We start from the raw sequence: 19516 nt of genomic DNA on the forward strand, positions 1-19516 counted from the left end.
TTTTTCTCCATGTGGTTGCCTTCTCAAGGCCAATCACCAATGAGATTCCTTAGTACCTTTGACCTTTGCTTCTCAGCCCTTTGGATGTGTCCCAGAAAAGGCTCTTCTCTCCTTCAGCCATTGGAACTGGGTCTCTGTAGGGAGCCTACCTGGCACTGATTGGTTGAGTCACAGATCCATCCGCGGAAGATCCAGGGAGAGGGAAGGGCCTCTGAAATCAGCTGTCTGGATGCTCTCAGGAACTAGCCATCTTCTCACCACTTAGAGGGATATGGGGAGACTCAGCATCCTGTCCTCCTCATACCTGTGATTGGCTCCCAGACTCTTTAAGCAGCCAGCAGTCACCATTCCATGTCTTTCTCTTCCTCTCCTCCCCACCTCCTTCCTCTTCCCCTTTTCATCCTTTGTCTGTCCTGCTCTGTGGTCCGGACTGATCTCAAATGTCCACTAGTCAGTGTCCTGAGTGCTGGGTCATACTTCTGAGTTCCAGACCTGGACTTCTCTTTCTTTCATTCACACTTATTTTCTAGTTGAAATATTTCAGGCAAATGAAGAACTCTTTTCCAAACATGTTGCAGAAACATCACTGAGCAAACAAACTACTGGGAAACACAGCTTAGAAGCAAACAGCAACTGCTGTTATTTATAGACTGTTTTTCTGTCCTTTCTTCATCCTTTCTTCCTAGATCTGTATCTTTCTTTTTTCATTTTTTATTAAATATTTTTCTGTATTTACATTTCAAATGTTATCATCTCCTTTTCTGGTTACCCTCCTCTCCTCTCCTCTCTCCCCTTGCTTCTATGAGGGTGCTCCCTCACCCACCCACCCACTCCCACCTCCCTACCCTGGCATTCCCCTACACCGGGGAAACGAGCCTTCACAGGACCAAGGGCTTCTCTTTCTATTGATGCCAGACAAGGCCATCCTCTGCTACATGTGCAGCTGGAGCCATGGGTCCCTCCATGTGTACTCTTTGATTAGTGGTTTAGTCCCTGGGAGCTCTGGGGGATTTGGTTGGTTGATATTGTTGTTCTTCCTATGGGTTGCAAACCACTTCAGCTCCTTCAGTCCTGTCTCTAGCTCCTCCATTGGGGTCCCCATGCTTAGTCTGATGGTTAGCTTCAAGCTTCCTCATCTGTATCAATAAGGCTCTGGCAGAGCCTCTCAGGAGACATTTATATCATATATACCACACAAGAAATGCTGTCAGCAAGCATTTCTTGGCATCAGCAATAGTGACTGGGTTTGGTGGCAGCATATGAGATGGATCCCCAGGTGAGGCAGTCTCTGCATGGCCCTTCCTTCAGTCTTTGCTCCACTCTTTGTCTCTGTATTTCCTCCCATGAGTATTTTGTTACCTCTTCTAAGAAGGACTGAAACATCCACATTTTGGTCTTCCTTTTCCATTTCTTTCTAATCTTGGTCTAGATGGTTTAGAAGTTTAACAAACTAAAAATTTTTGCGGGCTCCCGGGTGGCCTTAACTGTGTCTTTGCTAAGGGTGGTAGATCTGAGCTGCTGTTCCCTAATGGCTTCCTCCTCTCCATTTTGTACTTGTACCGACCAGGTGGGCATGGCTAGAATCTGGCATCTTCCGTTCTTTGTTTATCTTTTTGTTTGTTTATTTCTGTCTTTCCTTTTTATTCTATAAGAGTAGTTAATGTGTACTCCAGTTCTCCCTCAAGTAACCAAATTTTTCTATTTCTGATTTTGTTGGAAATGTATGTAAGTGGATGTGTATTGGCACGTGTGTGGGCCCCTACAACTATGTGCCTATGTGTGGAGAAGCCAGAGGTTGACACTGAGTAACTTACTGATTACTCATTTTGTTAAAACAGGTGGATCTCTAAGTTTGAGGCCAGCCTGGTCTACAGAGTGAGTTCCAGGAGAGCCAGGGCTCTACAGAGAAACCTTGCCTTGAAAACTACAAAATATATGAATAAATAAATAAATAAATAAATAAATAAAACAAAAAAAAAATCCAAAAAAAAAAAAAAAACAGACAAACAAAATTCCTGCCCTGGAAATGATGTAAAACAGCACCTACTCCTCCCCCCAAGGTTCCAACGATGAACCAAGGCATGATTCTGTTCAAAGTTCACTGGGAAACCAATGAGTGTATTGTGCTCCCACACAGAACTAAGGTGAAGGGTTAATTACAGGGGTGTGGTCACTCTTCCACAAACAGGCTGCACCTGGAAAGCCTTACCCAACAGAGGTGCAGACTTCCCATGCCTAGAGACAACTGGAGACTGCACTCTGGTATCTGCCAGTCTCCGTGTACTCTAGGTCCTCCCCCAGGTCAAGTCCAGCATAGCAGCAGGGATGAAACTGCCAAGTTCAGCTTTTCCCTGTTCTGAGCACTCATGAGGGGTGGAAGTGAGGGCTGTAGACTGTCATCCAGTCTACCTAGGATTATCCTTTGCACATGGGCACAGTTGAACTTCCCAACATTGCTTGGCTCAGACAGCATTTACTTAGGACACTTGCCTTGAAGCAGAGTCTATTGCTTGACCACAGAGCTTGCCAGTTCAACTAGTGTAGCTAGCCAGCTCTCACTGGGAATTTCCCATGATCCTCCCCAGTGTTAGGATTACAGGTGAGCTACGGCAGTAGCCCGACATTTTTCATGGCTGCTGGGATCCCGACGCTGGTCTTCACAGTTGCATGGCAAGCACTTGACCTGCTGAACCATCTCCTCAGCTTCCTCTGTAGGGTCTTTGAAAGACTGTTAACCAGTCTTGGTGAAAGGGGTCTGATTTAGTATAGACGAATTTTCAAGAACTACCTGTTCTTCTTCATAGTTGCAAGACCTCTTCCACTGCAGTAATACTGTGACTTAGTCCTCCTCAGGATGGATGTGGTCACTCAGGCTGGGGACGTGGCTCAGTCTATGAAATACTCTGTCAGGTCCAGAAGAAACTCTGGACAAATGGCTGTCTGTGGTGTCGATTAGCATACCAAAGCTCATGTTGCCCTCAGGGTCTCCTCAGTATCACCACTGTCCTTGGCTCTTGAGCATCCCTTTCCCCAGCTTCTCCTTCCTGTTTCCTGCTGGTTTTCTTTTGTCCTCCTCTCTTGGTCCTTCCCCACTTGCTCTCCCACCACCCTGCTGGACATCTTTAGTGTACTCTTTTCTTTCCCTTCTCTGGACTTTTCCAGATGCCTCGGGCATCTCTCCCTCATTTCTACAATATTACATTTTTTCTCATATCTACAATAAAAAAAGTTTCCCTCAACCATACCTTGGAACGGTTATGCCCTTACTTTTTATACTTTATTAGTACAATCCAAAGCCCTGGCTTCTAACCCCAGCACACATAAACTAAGCACAGCGGCATAGATCTGTAATCCCGGCACTTGGAGGATCAGGGTGAAAGGTCATCTTTTACAGTATTACATAGTAAGTTAGAGTCCAGTCTTGGCTATAGGAGATCTTGTCAATACCCACAAATGATCATGATAGGTAGTAATAGGTTGTCAACTTTTCATAGGGCATCACAGGGTAAAATTCAACTGTATTTTACAGGGCCAGGCACTAGCCTGTGCCTCCAGGTCCTGCTAAGGTTACACAGTGCTCAAGTTAAAGGTGCCTTTGTTCTGGGTATGTCTGATTGAATGCCCTCCTTCTTGCCAGCCCACCTGCTATAACACAAGTTAGGTGTCCATTAGAGGTAGGCTCCACTCCCAGGAGAGGTTTTTTTTTTTTTTTTTTTTTAATCACCTCTCAACATTTTATTTTTTAGTTAAATTAAATGGCTAACACTTAAAAATTAGATCACACCTTAAAAAATGCTTGGGTTTTCTTGAGAAATCATTAGACCTGGCAGTTTTGTGCTCTCATGGTGATGGGGTAGTAATTAGTTCTGCTAAGTATCGCTTTCTCCCTTCCCCATTTCTGCATAGAAGAGCATTTCCCACAGGGTCATGTCACTCCCTGCTCTTACCTGCACGGCCTCTGTGGACAGCTATGCTGCCAATTCATTCGTTGGTTATCCTTCTTATTTATGTATTTTTAAAAATGTATTTATTTATTTATTTATTTATTTATCTATCTATTTATTTATGTGTATATGTATGTACATGTGTATGTGTGCATGCACATGCGTGTGCACAGAGGACAGCTAGATGGAGGTTGGTTCTTCTCTTCTACCAAGTGGCTCCTGGGGGGTACTCATGTCCTCTGGCTTGCTGGCCTGAGTCACCTGAGCCGTCCTTCTGGACTGCTTGTTTTTTTAAAGCAGCAGTGTTTGGGTCTTACAAATCAGGCAGAAAAGACAGTTTGTGCCCCAAACTTGAATTTCATGGCCTTCGCTCATTTACTCACTACTGTTCAAGATGGCGGCTCAGCAATGACAGTAGCAATGACCCCGGAACAGTCCCTGAGCCTACGGCACTGACTTGATGTTGAGGCTTGATAGAAATCTGTCTGTTGCTGTGAACTTCCATAACCCTTCACTTAGGTTGAATCCCAAATTCTGTATTTACCTTGTAAGTACTGGAATAGCATTTTGCAGGGAGAGCATTGTAGAGGTCAGAGAAGAAACCAAGAGAAAACAGGGAGGTGGGCATCTTGATCCCCTTTTCTCTTGGGGACTGTCGAGCTCCAAAAGGAAGATAGCCTCCCACTGCAGGGACACACTGTATTAGTTATGTTACTGTTACTGTGAAACTCCATGCAAGTAAGGTGGAAAGGAAAGGGTTTACTTGTCTAACACACCCCGGTCATAGCTCACCACTGAGGGAAATCAGACTTAGAGAAAGGAGCAGGAACTTTGGAGAAAAGCTGCTTATTGGCTTGCTCTCCACTACTTGCTAAGCCTGCCGTTTTTCCAACACAGGACCACTAGCCCAGTTGTGGCCTTTGCCTCCTATATCAATTTTGAGTCGAGAAACTACCACAGACTTGTCTATGTGCCAATCTGGTGGAGACACTTTCTCAATCCCTTCCCGGATGACTGCTGCTTGCGTCAAGTCTACAAACTCAACTGGCTAGCACGTCTTGTTTCCTTCCCAGCATTCACTCCGGGAAGTGGCTCAGCCATGTCAAGAGAAGTAGTTTAAAAAGTTAGAATTTCCTCTCCATGGTGGCCCTCTTGATTCCATGTGGAGAGAAATGTCAGTTCTTTTTTCATTGTTTGCGTGTGGGTGTCATACACATGTATGTAGGTGTGGATGTGTGTGCACATGTGGAGGCCAGCCATTGATGTCAGGGTCTCCCTAAGTCACTGTCCGCAGGGTTTCCTTTCTTTCACTGAACCTAGAGAGCAGTAAGCCCTCCCATCTCCAGCTCCTCATGCTGGCATTTTAGACATGCTCTGTCATGCCCAGCTTTTTAAAGTGATGGAGCTCAGGTCTGCTGGTATTCATGGCAGGGGCCATGTGAATGGAGCCATCTCACAAACCATTCCTCTTATTGTTTTAGTTGAAAACAAAACCATTTGTTTTTATGTCGTAAAAGTGTGAAATAAAAACGGAGTGAATTTGACTGCTTTCATAGCTGTGGTTTAAATAAACTTAAAAAAAAAAATCATACCATCTAGAAGTTTCATTTAAAAAATATCCTTCCCCGAAATTCAAATAACTTGATTGCTTATTTAAAGCTTAAATATTTGCTTTTGATGACGAGAGGGCCCGATGTGGTGGATTAATTTTTGATTGTTGGTTTTTCTTCAGGACCCTGCAGGGATCTTTGAGTTGGTGGAACTTGTTGGAAATGGCACCTATGGTCAGGTTTATAAGGTAAGACCTTTAAACTGAGCATGGCTTGTTTGTGGCGTCGGTTTCGGAATGCTGACCAGCAATGCTGTCAACACTCCTAACTGCCCCATTACAACAGGTACCAAGAGAAATCACACAGCAGTAGCCCATTCTCCTCCCTTTTGGATGTATCTGTGCTTGCACTGGCTACACAGGGCTGTTCGCCTTGAGTGTTCGTCTGCTCCGTGCATCCGTCCCGGCGTTTGTTTCTGATACCTCAGATGTTGCTTATCTTAAACGTGCTCAGTGCATACATTCCTTTACTTCAAGCACTGCCAAGCCGGGTTCCAAAGCTGCAAAGGGTGTCATTTCCTTTTGAAATTTCAGCGATCAGACAACCCGGGCTGCAGATGTGAATTTGTTATTCACCTCGGGCACAAGTCAAGTGACTTTCTTCATGGTGTGAGGAGAAAACTTGCTTGCTCACAAGCAGAGATGTGTGACCATGATTAAGTGCAGAAGTTGGGAAATGGTGAAAAAGTAGTTTGAAGTGGGATTGAGCTTTTTGTCCTTATATTAATTTTGCCTACAAATAAAAATGTTTAAAAGGAGTTTTTTTCCTCTAATAAGTAGCATATATTTTTAAAAGTTATAGGTTGATTCCTCTTTTGGTAGATTGAAGAAGTACAGATGAAGTGTTTGGGAAAAGAATATGGGGGGTTTTGGGTAAACAAAGTGTTAAGAATCCTTCAAAATGAGTTCGATGTATCCTCTGAATCATTTCCAGGGAGCAGCTATCATTTTCCTAAGCAGTGGTGATATTGGATGGAATTTCAAGTACAAATTATCTCTTGTCCTGTTTTTTAATTTTTTAATTCTTTCTTTGATCCCTAAACTTCTTTCAATTTATTCAATACATCATAGAAGCCATATAGACTTCAATATTCTCAACTCTGCAGAATGTCAAAAGTACAGGTTTTGAGACTTAAGGTGTTTTGATACTCTGGCTATTCATGGAGGTTCTTATTGACTAGGGAGTCACTTTTTGATGGCCACACGGGTGAGAGACCATTTCGTAAAGTGTCAAGCCCTTACAATTAGGCAAAAGGAAGATTCTGTGAACTGTTCACTTGATGTTTATCTTGCCTGACACAGAGAGAAACCTCTCTCAGAAAGTGCTTTGAAATACTTGCAGTGAAGATAATTAGGTTGGATGATTGTGTTATTGCAGTGTGAGGAATTGGATTGAACTTGCGATGTAACATGGCTAATGAAGTGAGCTCTATTCTAGGCAGAAAACAACTCCTGACTTCTTGTCAATGTGGTGAAGCACTAGTGGAAGGGTGAGGGTTTCAGGGTAGCATTGAAGGATGTGTCCCGCTAGTATAGTAGACATTTAAGAGAAGCTTGAAAGCTTCATCACCTAATCTAACAGGTAGAACTATACAACCCTGCAAGAACAAAGGAATGTGGTTAATGTCAACCTGAGGGGATCCAGGATCACCTGGGAGACATATCTGAGCATATCTGTAAGGGTGAGTCTAGATTAGGTAAATTGAAGTAGGAAGACTACCCTAAATTGTATAGTGCTGTCCCATTTTTAGGGTCCTGGATAGAATAAATAGGAGACCGTGAGCTGAGTACCAGCATTCCTCATGTTTTGCCCATGACTGGGGATGCAGTGTGGTGAGCTACCTTAAATCCCTACTGTAGTACCTTCTCCACCTTGATGGACTGGAGTCCTCAAATTGTGAGCCAAAAGAAATCAGTCCTTCCTCAAGATGCCCCCTAATATTTTATCATAATAATAATAACAATAATAATAATATAATAATAATGTAATGATATAGCATTCAATTATAAACAAGATTTTTTTTGAAAATCCAGAATTATCTCTAATTTCATAATATTAAAAATCTCAACAAGTATCAACAATTCTCACACCTTTCTAAATGAGGGAAGATCTCCAGCAAATAGGCAGCTGATATTGTGATTTTAAATGGTTCCATTTATCTGATTGCAGAAAAAGGTCATGGTTGGGACATGTGATTTAAGGCCAAGAGATATGGTCTCTTTCACAGCCCTGTTTGCTGTTTTGTGGCTGTTTGTTTCTTATACTTGAGTCTGGTAAGAATGTACGTGGAAAACCTGTGGGGATATGAACTGAATTATTTAAAAATTGTAGCTTCCCACTCAGTTCTGTGTTTGTGTTCTGGGACCCTCGGTTATTTTAGGTTTTCCTCATGAACGTAGATGGCTTTGTTTCCTCAGGACCAATGCAGCTCTGTTGTTGTCTGAGCACTAACAGATTAAAACACAGCATCAAAGTCTAAGCTTTCAGAATGAGAACCTTAAGCAAAGAGAGCTGGGGACTGATATTTTTTATGCCATGCATTCATAATTTTTGTGCAACAACCACATTGCTAGGACACCATAAAAATATAAAATAACTTTTATAGCCTTAGAAAGGAATTCTTCTCCGTACATTTGTATAACAAACATTTTCTCTACATTAAATATTAAACCTATTAGTTGTTATAATTTAATTAATTCTATGAACTTACCTGTTGGTGATCCAGAGCTTCAGAAAGTAATATATTATATTATGAGTAACTGAATAACCTTTATTTTATAGAATGTTTATTATGTTAATCTTTCTTATGAAAGTCATAGTATAATTTTATTTTCAAGTAGCTTTTAAGAACATATGTCTTATGATAAATAAAAAGTGCAAATAGCCTTTAAAAGTATTCTTGAGCTGCATCTATATCAGAGACATATAAAGCTATATTAGAAAAGAAATATTTTATATAAAAGTCAATAAATAGCTTTTCAAAATTATACTCACTCTCACTTCCCAGACAAGGATATGGTCACATGTTGTTCAGAAGAAATATCTTTAACAGTTTGGTCCCAGTAATCAAGTAGTGATTTGATTTAGTTTTATTTTTAAATTTATCTAGTAGATGGAATAGGTTAATAATTTAAAATATATACTAGTTTTATTAGGACTTTAAATGAGAACAGTATCTCCCTGTGTCTGTAATTTCCAAATCTTAAACAAGCAAAGGGAGGATGGAGAGATGGCTCAGTGTCTAAGAGCACTGGCTGCTCTTCCAGAGGACCAACGTTTGGTTCTCAGGACCCACATGGTGGCTCACAACTGTAACTACAGTTTGGGAGGGCTTGACATCCTCTTCTGGCCTCTGAGAGTACCAGGCATGCACCTCATGCACAGGCATACATGTAGGCAAATATACACATAAAATAATTACAAAACAACTGAAAGGAAGGATGGTGGGTTGTAAAGGGGAATATGCTTAAAGTATATTATATACTTGCAGGAAAGTGGCTTTATATAAGTCTGTATGACACAGTAAAACAATCTAAACAAATAGTAAGAAATCAAAGGCATGAGGGTAGGTGCTGGGTCCAGTAATCTAACATTTTGTAAATTGGCAAAGCCCATACATAAACCATTAGTTGTTCTAGTTAATAAGGATTCAGTTACATGTGACAAATGAGAGACAAAAAGAACAAGTGACATTCAACATTATGAAACAACTCTCCAAATAAACCAAACCAAAACCAAACCGGCACCATGGCACATGCTAATTTGCAAAGGTTTTGGGGTTTATTAGCATGTCACCTGTTGGAATTCTGATGGCCTCTGGACACATTCTGGTAAAACAAAGTATTTTAGTTACTTTTTTCTTGGTGTAATTAAATACCATGATCAAAAGCAACTTCTAGAGTAAAGAATTTATTTTGGTTTCTTATGGAGAGCTAGATCTTCATTTCTATAGGAAATGCAGGAAGCAGAGAGGCAGGAAGAAGGAAATAAGGCCAAGCTCTGAATCCTCAAATCCACCCCAGTGGTAGACTTCTTAAAGCAAGGCTATATCCTTTAAAGTTTCCATACACTCCTCAAAAGCACCAACAAGTAGTTTTCAAACTTATGAGACCCTGAAGGACACCACAATATAAAATGATTATTCTAACAATTAAAAATAATTAGCTACCAATTACTGGCTTTATATTTATAATGGATATTGTTTGTCTTGTTTCTTTATTTTAATCTTGAGGTGTTACAGTTACTGCAGAGTTGTATCCTGAGGTGACAAACTCCAGTGGAAATATGACAGATTCCTCAATAGTTTTCATGGCTTTCCTTTCAATCTTTGAGGTTGTAAAGTACAAGCATGTTGGTTTTAGTGCTCGGGACATTGAAATATAGTGTTAATTGACAATTTAACAGAATCTAGATTCATATAAGAAATAGGCTGTGGGCACGCCTGTCAGGAGATTATGTTGGGTTTTTTGGGGGGAGGTCGTTTAGTTATATATTATTTTGTTTTGAGACGGGGTTTCTCTGTGTATTCCTAACTGTTCTGAAACTCACTCTGTAGACTACGCTAGCCTCGAACTCAGAGATCAGCCTGCCTGTGCCTCCAAGAGTGCTGGAATTAAAGGTGTGTATCACCCCTACCTGGCAAAGATTATTGTTTTGATTTTGTTCAGGTGAAAAGAGCTAAACACTATAGGTGTCACCAATCCCTGGCTGGCATCCTGGGCTCTATGAATAGAGAGATGGAACTGAGTAACCACTTGCATTCATCCTGTATTGCTTCCTGATCTTGTCTTTGGTGTGACCAGCGGCTGTAAGCTGACATGGTTTTCATCCCATGATGTCATACCTTGAACTGTCAGCCTGAATAAGCCCTTTCTCCCTTAAGTCGTTTTTGTCTTAGGATCACAGAAAGAGAAAAAGAAACTAAAGTAGGGAAGCCAGGTGAACATGTGCATTTTTAAAGGGTTACAAGGCTGTCACAGGTCCTTTCCCCCATCACGCCTCTGCCAGAGACTGTTCTCCCAACCAGCTCTGGTCATGGCTCTCATTGCTTCCCAGGTGGCTTGTTTTCTGCAACTCTAGCAGATGTTTGTCATCCAACTGAACTGAGGTTCTGCCTTCCTGGCGTGCTTTCTATCTCAGCCTCAGTCCAAACCCTTACAGCTGTTGAGAATCTAAGACAAAATCTTCTTCCAATAGGGTTTCCATCCTCCAGAGACCTGAAGGCTCTCTCTCCTTGCTTTAAACACGCATTTCTCTCTTTTTCCTTCCAGGCACCAATGTCTCCGTGGCTCAGATAATTCATCTCTATCCAAAAGTTTTCATTTTCCTATCTTTTGATCTTCAGTTACTTTTTAACTGTTGTGAATGAGCGTTTTTGCCTGCACACTCACCAATGTGCACCATGTGTATGCCTGGTGTTCACAGAGGCCAGAAGAGGGTGGCAGATTGTATGGTACTTGAGTTAAAGAAGCTTATGAGCCGCCATCTTGGTGTAGTTGGAATTGAGCTCAGGTCCTTTGTAAGAGCAGTGAACCTGGACCCATTTCTCCAGCTCCATTTATTAAAATCTCTTACACATGCCAGTGATTTTACATTTCTTACGCTTTTGGCACATATTATTTAATTTCTATTGTAGTTGCTCAGGAACCACGTTCTCACTGTGGGACCTCTGAGGTTCTAGTGCTCTCTGATGTGGACTCTGGTATTCTTCCAGTGGTCGCCTCTACTTCAAAGGCCTCCCCCCGGGTGTTCCTGCCCAGAAAAACACTTTCCACATCTATCACTTTGACTTCTCCCAGCTTTATATGTTCTCAACTGCAACGATTTGCTTTATTGACATAGTGATCACTCTGGATTTTGTTAGCTTTTACTTACGCACATACTAAGCAATTTAAATACATGAATAAGGCAAATGCGTTTGAGCCTGTGCCTTTTTTCTCTTTCTTTTTTTTATTCATTCATTCATTCTTTCTTTCTTTCTTTCTTTTTTAACTTATCACAACATTCCTGTCTAACAGACAGTGGATAGTGGTGTGTGAGACCCACAGCTGAGCTGTTTCCCTTGATAATTCTTTTCATATATCTTTGCATTTTCGGCACTTTCCATAAAATATTTGTCTGTATATTTGCAAATAACAAATCAAATATTCTGCTTGTGTTTTATTGTATGGGGTTGGTGAACATAGCTTTACGTTAAATGCTTTTTCTGTGTGATAGAAATTTACAAAATCGGTTTGAGTAATTTCGTATGCTTCAGACTGTTGGCAGAATGAATCTTTGAAAAAAGCAGTGAAAGTGTGGATTTGTCGATCACACCCTCTGAAATTCTGTTTAGTCTGTCTGTGGTATGATCCAGGAATTGGTTTTTAATGCATCCTGATGCTTAAGGCCTCAACTTTATCTTAAGACAGCACAAAGAAAACAAGAGACTGAAGAATGCTCAGCTCCACGTGGAACATATTTACTACACCCACTCCCTAAGGCTCTGGGATCATTGTATTAGAAGGGGCAGACAGTGCAAAGGCCAGAGGGGGTGGGTGCTCCAAGGATGGGATGCCTTCTGGATGCTGTAGGGCAGGTTCATGTGAGAGAGGAGTGGCAAAGGGAAAGGAACAAGGGAAGGGGGCAGGAAAGGGAAAGGGCAAACTATTGAGTGCCAGTCAATCAATCGATGATTGGAATGAGATGTTCTTCAAAAGTCTAAGGCATTTGCATACTTGGTCCCCAGTTGATGGCTGCTGGGGGAGCACTAGGAGGCATAGCCTTGACATAGAAACTATGTTTCTGGGGTTGAAGATTCAGATAACTTGTGCCACTTTTCACCAGCTCTACGTTATGCTTGGTGCTTTGAGATACAAGTTCTCAGCTGCTGCTCCAGTTGCCATGCCTGGCAGCTGCCATGCTCTCTGCCATGATGAGAGTGGACTGTTACCCTCTGCAACCTTAATCCCCAAACAACCCTCCCTTCATTAAGTACTTGGTCATGGTTTTATCTCAGCAATAGACAACAATCTAAGACACTGTTTTTTCCTGATATTGCTGTGGGGTCTCTTGAATGCATACTAATCCAAGGACTTTTTAAAAACGTATTTACTTTGTTTCCAACACTGACTCAGACTTGCATAAGCCAAGAAGAAGTGCAAAACATCTTGACTTGAGATGTGAGGCACAACAGATTTGAGCTCCTCATTCCGTGTTTCTATTCAGCATGTGCATGGTGACAGTTTAAGACCTAAAAACCAGTATTGTCATGACTGGACAGCTGAAGAAAAATTAAAATCCGTTGTGTAGTCTTCTCAAATGTAAATATCCTGATGTCTTCATTAATTGCCTGTTAAAAAGTATTTTAATAGCCAGTTTATTAAGAGCCTTGATTAGAATGTCAGCCTACCCAGGGTGTAGAGGGATAAGAAGTGAGTGTGGAGGGTTGTTGTGTCTTAGACAATAGTGACATTTGTTTTTCATTTTCGAATTTAATTTTTTTCTGTGAATGAGTATATTGTCTGTTAACTGGTGTGTATGTTTGTGTGTATACACGCATGTTTTGTGTTCATGGAGAGCAACACTGGGTTTCAGATTATTAAAGTTAAGGATGGTTGTCTACTGCCATGGGGGTTCCAGGAACAGAATCTGGGTTCCCTGCAAAAGCAGTAAGTGCTCTTAGACACTGAGCCATCTGTTCAGCCCAGACAATTATTTTGTCTTGCTTTTCTAGAAAATCTTTCAAGAAAAGAATATACCCTTTCACATTTTTGAGTGACTATAAAAAAAAAAAAAAACCTGTGCCTTGTGTAGGAATGAGAAGAAGAAGTAGAAGCAGTTCTCACTGTTAGGAAGGATTCAGCCATGTGACCTACACAGGATGCTCAATGCCCACTCTGTGCCTAAGGCTATGGTCCGATTTTACAGAGAGAAAAATTCCTTTACCAGCTTACATCTTACTTATTGTAGGGCAGGCTTTCTCAGCCATAGCACTCTAGAGATTCTTTGTTATGACAGCTGTTCTGGGTATTAAAAAAAGGTTTATAAGTGCTCTTCACCTTTAAATCACAAGATGCTAATGCCATCTCCAAGATGTGACAATCAGGGAGCTTCCAGACGCTACCAAACATTCTCTGAGAAACAGAATTTTCTACTGGAGGATCAGAGAGCAGCAAGATCTCTAAAGCGAGACACAGAGACAGGGGGGTTGTGTTAGGTGGAGTAGAGTGTGGGCCTGGATGGGAGAGATGAGGGAAGGTCTAGAAATGCTGAGGACTCTTGGCAACATGCTACACGGGGAGTATCATTTAACATCTTTGTAAGTGGAAAGGATTTTGAAGCAATACTGAGCCGGGTTTGAAGTATGCCTCTGCCTTGTTCTACTTGTGTGAAGATAACTAACTTACTCTGATTCTCCATTACTGGATATGTACGATAGGGAGGTTCTGAAAAATCTGTGTGTAAAGCCCTGAGTGTGTTCCTGACATCCAGCAGCTGGACATCGGCCTTTTCTTTTTTCTAAACACACATGCCAAGTCTTCACAAGATTTTGATTTTCCAGAATGTTTTATAAGCTGAAAGAAACATTTCATAGAGAGAGGAGACCAGAAGCACACATTATAAATTTTCTATTCAGCGTTTGGCTAACATTTGAGCTGCCTAAGACATCATTACTTGTACTAAATCCAAAGATCAATGTATTTGATAAGATAATTATTTATGTATTGCAATGCATTTGAATATTTATTTATTGTATGTATGTCTATGTATGTGTGTATCTCCTCGTGTAGGTGTGGAAGGTGTAAGTGCACATGTATCCATGTGCATGTGAAAGCCAAAGGAAAACCATAAAGGTCATTCCTCATGTGCCGTCTGTTTAGTAAGAAAAGGGTTCATCATTGGTTTGGAACTCAGTGGCTTTAAGTGAGGATGCCTGGCCAGTGTGTGCCAGGCCTGCCTTCTCCACCACCCCAGCTTTGGGTTACCAGAACACATCACCCGGTAGTTCTGTTCACAAGGTCATCATTCTACTGACTGAGCTATTACCCCTTGAATCTCTTAAAATGACAGTGTCTCTATCATAAAGAAAAGCTTGGTCATTAGGGGGAAGTATCGTTGGCTTCAGCATTCTAAAACTTTGATAGGATAAGAGCAATTTTTGTATGATATAATTATTTTATAAATTTGGAGGAGGGAATCAATAGTATTTCCTCTTAGCTACTAAATATACCCAAGTCATCAGCCTTTGCCCATCCTTAGTGATGGCATGTAGGGAGGAGTGGAACTCACTTAGGACTTGAAGACATCTTGCAGGGGTTTTCCTGCTTGTCCTTCTGGTTTGCCATAGATTTGCCTGAAAGCTCAATTGTTCTGATGTGTAAGAGGAGCCATCCCACCCCTTCCTACATCTCACTAGGTCATTGTGAATTCATGCCCACAGAAGCATTTTGTGAAATGCAAACTGCTCGTTGTCTCTAAGGCTTGGTCTGCTGCTGTCCCTCATTATAAAGAATTATAAAGGTGAACAGAAGAGGCTCGTGCAGGAGTGGGAGGTCTGTGGGCTCACTGCACTGTTTGCTAGTCAGATAGAATGCTTCCTTCTGCAGAGCTGTGCATTAGCTAAAGTCTCTTCTCTCTTCTCTTGCCTCTATGGGCAAATAAGAGTCATTGGACTGAGTAGAAGGCCCTGGGTTTGTCTTCACTTTATTGATATTTGCTACCCTATGTGTGTGTGTGTGTGTATGTGTGTGTGTGTGTGTGTGTGTGTGTATACTTGTATATGTATGTATGTGTGGATATATATACACATATATTATATATATGTATATATGTGTATACCTATGTATACATATGTATGTATGTTCAGTGACATCCCAAATATGCCTGTGCCAACCAGAGTGTTCATTGATGAGGGAGTCTGCATCATTTTCACTGACCACACCTTACACCCCTTTCTTGAATGGACACAGTGATATATTTGTATTGCTTTGTTTCATCAGATAATGTTCCCAATTTATTTAACTCTGGAGTCCCTTTTCTCTCCTGGCAAGTAACTCCTTCCAGTACCTCCTGACATGGAACACAGACATAAAAGTGTCTGCTCTTGGCTCTAAAGGGTACTTTTCCTCTAGCTTCCTGGACACAGCATGAATGAAAAGCTGTTGAGTCAGGGTTTGAACTCTCAGGTGGAGCACATTTTTTGGGGGGGCATGTATTTTTACTTTAGTAATGAGACCTGGCACACTTTATTTCCAGCCTAGGGTTTTAATTGCATTTATACACTGACAGCTAAAGCTATAACCTTATCCAGCATCACAGTAAGCATCACAGCATTTGTGCAGGTGGCATAACTCTTCCCTCGAGTCTTCAGGAAGCAAGGCAAGTCATTTACTTCATGTGCATTACAGGTTTTGTAAGAGCAGTGGTAATTCTTTGGGTGTGTCACATGGCAGGAAACACTTGGGTCTTGAAGGGTAGATATACACAGAAAGAGAATAAAGAAGATACTCTCAGGGAAGGGACAGTAGAGTCAGCTTAACACTGTTGGTTACAGGACCTAGCAGAGACAGCCAGGCCTCAGCAGGAGGGGCAAGCAGGAACACCAGGGGAATTTCCCCGCTGTGCCTCTCTCAGGGAAGCTAAGATCAGTGAGACCCACAAGTGTTGCACAGCTGGGGGTACCAGCAAGCCAAGCTGTCTGTGTCCTCCGTATCCTTTGCCTTATCACCGATCTTGTGTCAGCAGAGGTCTTTGCCTCAGCACGTGCATCCAGTCAGCCCAAGTCCTCAGAAGTGTCCGGAAACTGCAGTACACCACCAGAAGTATTTTTGGTGTATTTTTCTCTATAGCATCCTGACAGACCAGTACGTGTGTGTTGCTAGCAAAGAATCCTCCATCATGTGTCCTTTCACGTGCTTGCTTTAGCAGAACCTTCTCTCGCCTTCAGTGTCTACTTCAGTGAAAAGTTCCTTCACGAGTCGGCCTTAGTCTTTCACACCTGCGTTCACTTTAACAAAATGTTCCTTCATGTGTTTGCTCCAGCAAAACACCATCCAACTGGCTTTCCAAAGAATCCTTTTCAGATAGGGGTGGAGGTGGGGGTACGGCTAGGAATGGCATGGTGTAGCCTTTCCTTCTGAGCTCTCTGGCCTTGGGAGAGATTCTATGCATCACCATCTTAGAAGATCAGTTTCAGAACCATGTCCTGCTACTGATCTTCTAAGATGGTGATGCATAGAATTTCTGTGTCCGCACCATTCCCATGTACCACAAAGGAAAGAAACCTTGGTAGCTGGTGCCTATTAAACCCTAAATAAACACAAACTAACACACCAGTTAATTGTGGTGTTAAACCTGTTGTCTGTGCTTAGTTCGGAGAGGAGCTAGGAACTAAACTGTGTGAAGAGCTCCATGTCCTTCAGAGAGAACACACTCTGCTGTTTCAGGAACCCAGTAATGGCTGCATCACATGGATGTGCAGTCATTGACCAGCCATTAGTATGCTGATGACTTTCTGTAAAGCTCCCATGTGCGATCCAGTCTGATCTGCACATCGTTTTGAAGGAGGCAGCCTGTGGTACTCACTTCACCGCCTCTACTGGGCATCACTGCCTTTCCAGCTGTGCTTCTTTTCATACCTTCAAAGACACACTCATGGTGCAGATGGAGCCGTTGTGGCCATTTTTAAGGACAGCTTCACAGGCAGTAACGTTACTCAGCTCATTCACCGTTGTGTGATCACAACCAGCACCCGACTGCAGAGCTTTCTCCTGACTCCAAACTGAGTTCCCAATCCTGATGATTCCTCTTGTCGGGGGTTCCCACATGTCTGTCTCCATATCCCCGTCTCTCTCCCCTTCTGTGTTCCTTGTTCTATTCACTCCCTTGGGCAGGGTTTGCTGGAGAGCCATTCAGTCATCTTCTGGACCATTAGATGGAGAACAAGCTTTGATAAGTTCTATGGGCAATGCTATTACAGTCACATGACCTACTTAGGTAGAGATAAACCGAAAAATACAACTGTCTTGTACTGAATCCTTAAAAATATTGTGAGCGCTTTCTGTATTAGAATGTTCTGGACAGTGTTTAGTTTAATTACTATTTTGTGGAGCTGAAGCTAGCCTTGAACTGCTGATCCCCCTGCCTCCATCTACCACATGCTCTGATTAGAGGCATGTGCTACCATGTTTTATGAATGAGACTCCCCTTCATCTTTACATCTTTAAATGTATCAACTACTTTTTAGTGGTAGAACACTTGCCCACAGAAAGCTTCTGTATCTCATAGAACAGAAGAATGTTCTTGAAGGAAGATTTACCTCCCTCCTTTGCCAGTACATGTTTTCCTGGTACCTACAGGACCCCCATCCCACTGCCCTATTTGAGGGAACCCCTGACTATCCAGGGACAACAGACCCATATTGCTGTGCTCTTATGGACATAGCTCTGCCTCCTCTCCTAGTCTCTGTCACAGCCTGGCTCCCACTGTGTTCTCTCACGGGTGGCATACCATATACATTTGTGAACTGCACAATCTCTTTGATAAGTGTTGAACCCCCTTTGAGCCCCACCTTCTCTTGGCAAGTGACCCTATAAACTCAACACCTGCCCCAGGCCACAGCCTCTCTGGTGGAGTACTATGTCCTTTTGGCACCTGGTAGCAGCTGACCTCATCGTCTGCTGTCTCCTAATTTAGCATGGAAGCCCCTCAGGTCAAGGGCATTATCCTACTGTTATCTCTAGGGCTGGTACAGAGTAAGTGCATAAAATGACCAACTTAAAAAAAACCAAAACAACTAGTTCAATGTCTAGGTGGCTCAGGAGGGCCTAAGCCCAGTGGGAGATGCGTAGCTTTTTTAAATTTAATTAGAGCACTTTACACGCCTTAATCAGGGAGATCGATCATACGGGTCATATTTAGTATACAACAATACTGAAATCGAGGTAACAGGTCAAATGATACCTCTATTGTCCTATATATATAAACTGTCTATGTGGTTAAATGCAAGGATGCATAGCTTGTGTGAACTTCAGACCTTGTTACATACTTCTGGTAAGAAAGGATAGGTTTTCTGGGCTTCTTCTCTACCATGTCTTTGGAACTATGAATTACGCTGGCTTTCATAAAAATGTTCCTTGTTTCACTTAATCATGACAATGACTCTAAGTTAGAGGATGTAGGACTGTGCTCATCCAAACAGACACAGTGTTCTGAGAACCCACACTGGCACTTGGGGGAGTCCTCTACCGTCTGTCTCAGGTTGTCTGGATTCTCTAGGTACACTGAGAAAATTTCCAACAAGAAATTCAGATAAGAGTTGTCTCAGAGGTTTGCCCATGGCCTTGCACTGCATCCTTACAGTTTTCACTGAGTAGATCCTCAGTATCAATATGTCTCAAATTGCAGTAAGAGTAATCGAGTCATGGCGTTGGATAACCACCATCCCCACAATCAGGAGGTTGAGGCAGGAGGATCACAAGTTGGAGGAAAACAGAGTGGGCCTCTATCTAAGACACAGTTTAAACTGGAAGTAGATATAAAGAAGTGATGACATAATTTGTTTTAATATATAATTCTTCTAGTCTTTATATCCCAAGTACTGAAGCAGGATGCATATAGGTAACCAATCACGGATTTCTTACTACCTGGTCACAGCATGTTTTTATCTAACACACAATACACAATACAAACAATAGAATTGCCTGTACCCAATGATGGAACTAGCAAACCTGGGCTTGTTCCACGTCAGCACAGAATAACTACATGCTGATCACCTGATGTGGTGGGTGCTTCGTTCTTATGATTTTGTTTTCCGTGAGAGTGGAGAAGGAATAACATACTTCTTCAAATGTGCTTCAGAAAAACCCTCATCTTTGATGGCTGATACAGGGTGTGATTCTGAGCCCCCGCTGCACACTCTCACTCCTCATTCCCCCTCCCCTCACATTATTCCCCTGCACTCCCATCCTCCAACCCCCACCC

The 19516-nt window shown here is 42.1% G+C and overlaps 1 protein-coding gene across 4 annotated transcripts in view; it reads left to right on the forward strand.

The window, feature by feature from the left end:
• Positions 1-19516, forward strand: part of TNIK (TRAF2 and NCK interacting kinase) — a 373654-nt gene that overhangs the window by 86228 nt on the left and 267910 nt on the right. For all 4 annotated transcript variants that reach the window (XM_080929385.1, XM_080929386.1, XM_080929387.1 and 1 more), the window contains exon 2: positions 5677-5742. In XM_080929385.1, the coding sequence (XP_080785511.1) occupies positions 5677-5742 (66 nt within the window). The remainder of the gene's footprint in view (positions 1-5676; positions 5743-19516) is intronic.

This window comes from Micromys minutus (assembly GCF_963924665.1).
Source record: "Micromys minutus genome assembly, chromosome: 15".
NCBI classification, from domain to species: Eukaryota; Metazoa; Chordata; class Mammalia; order Rodentia; family Muridae; genus Micromys; species Micromys minutus.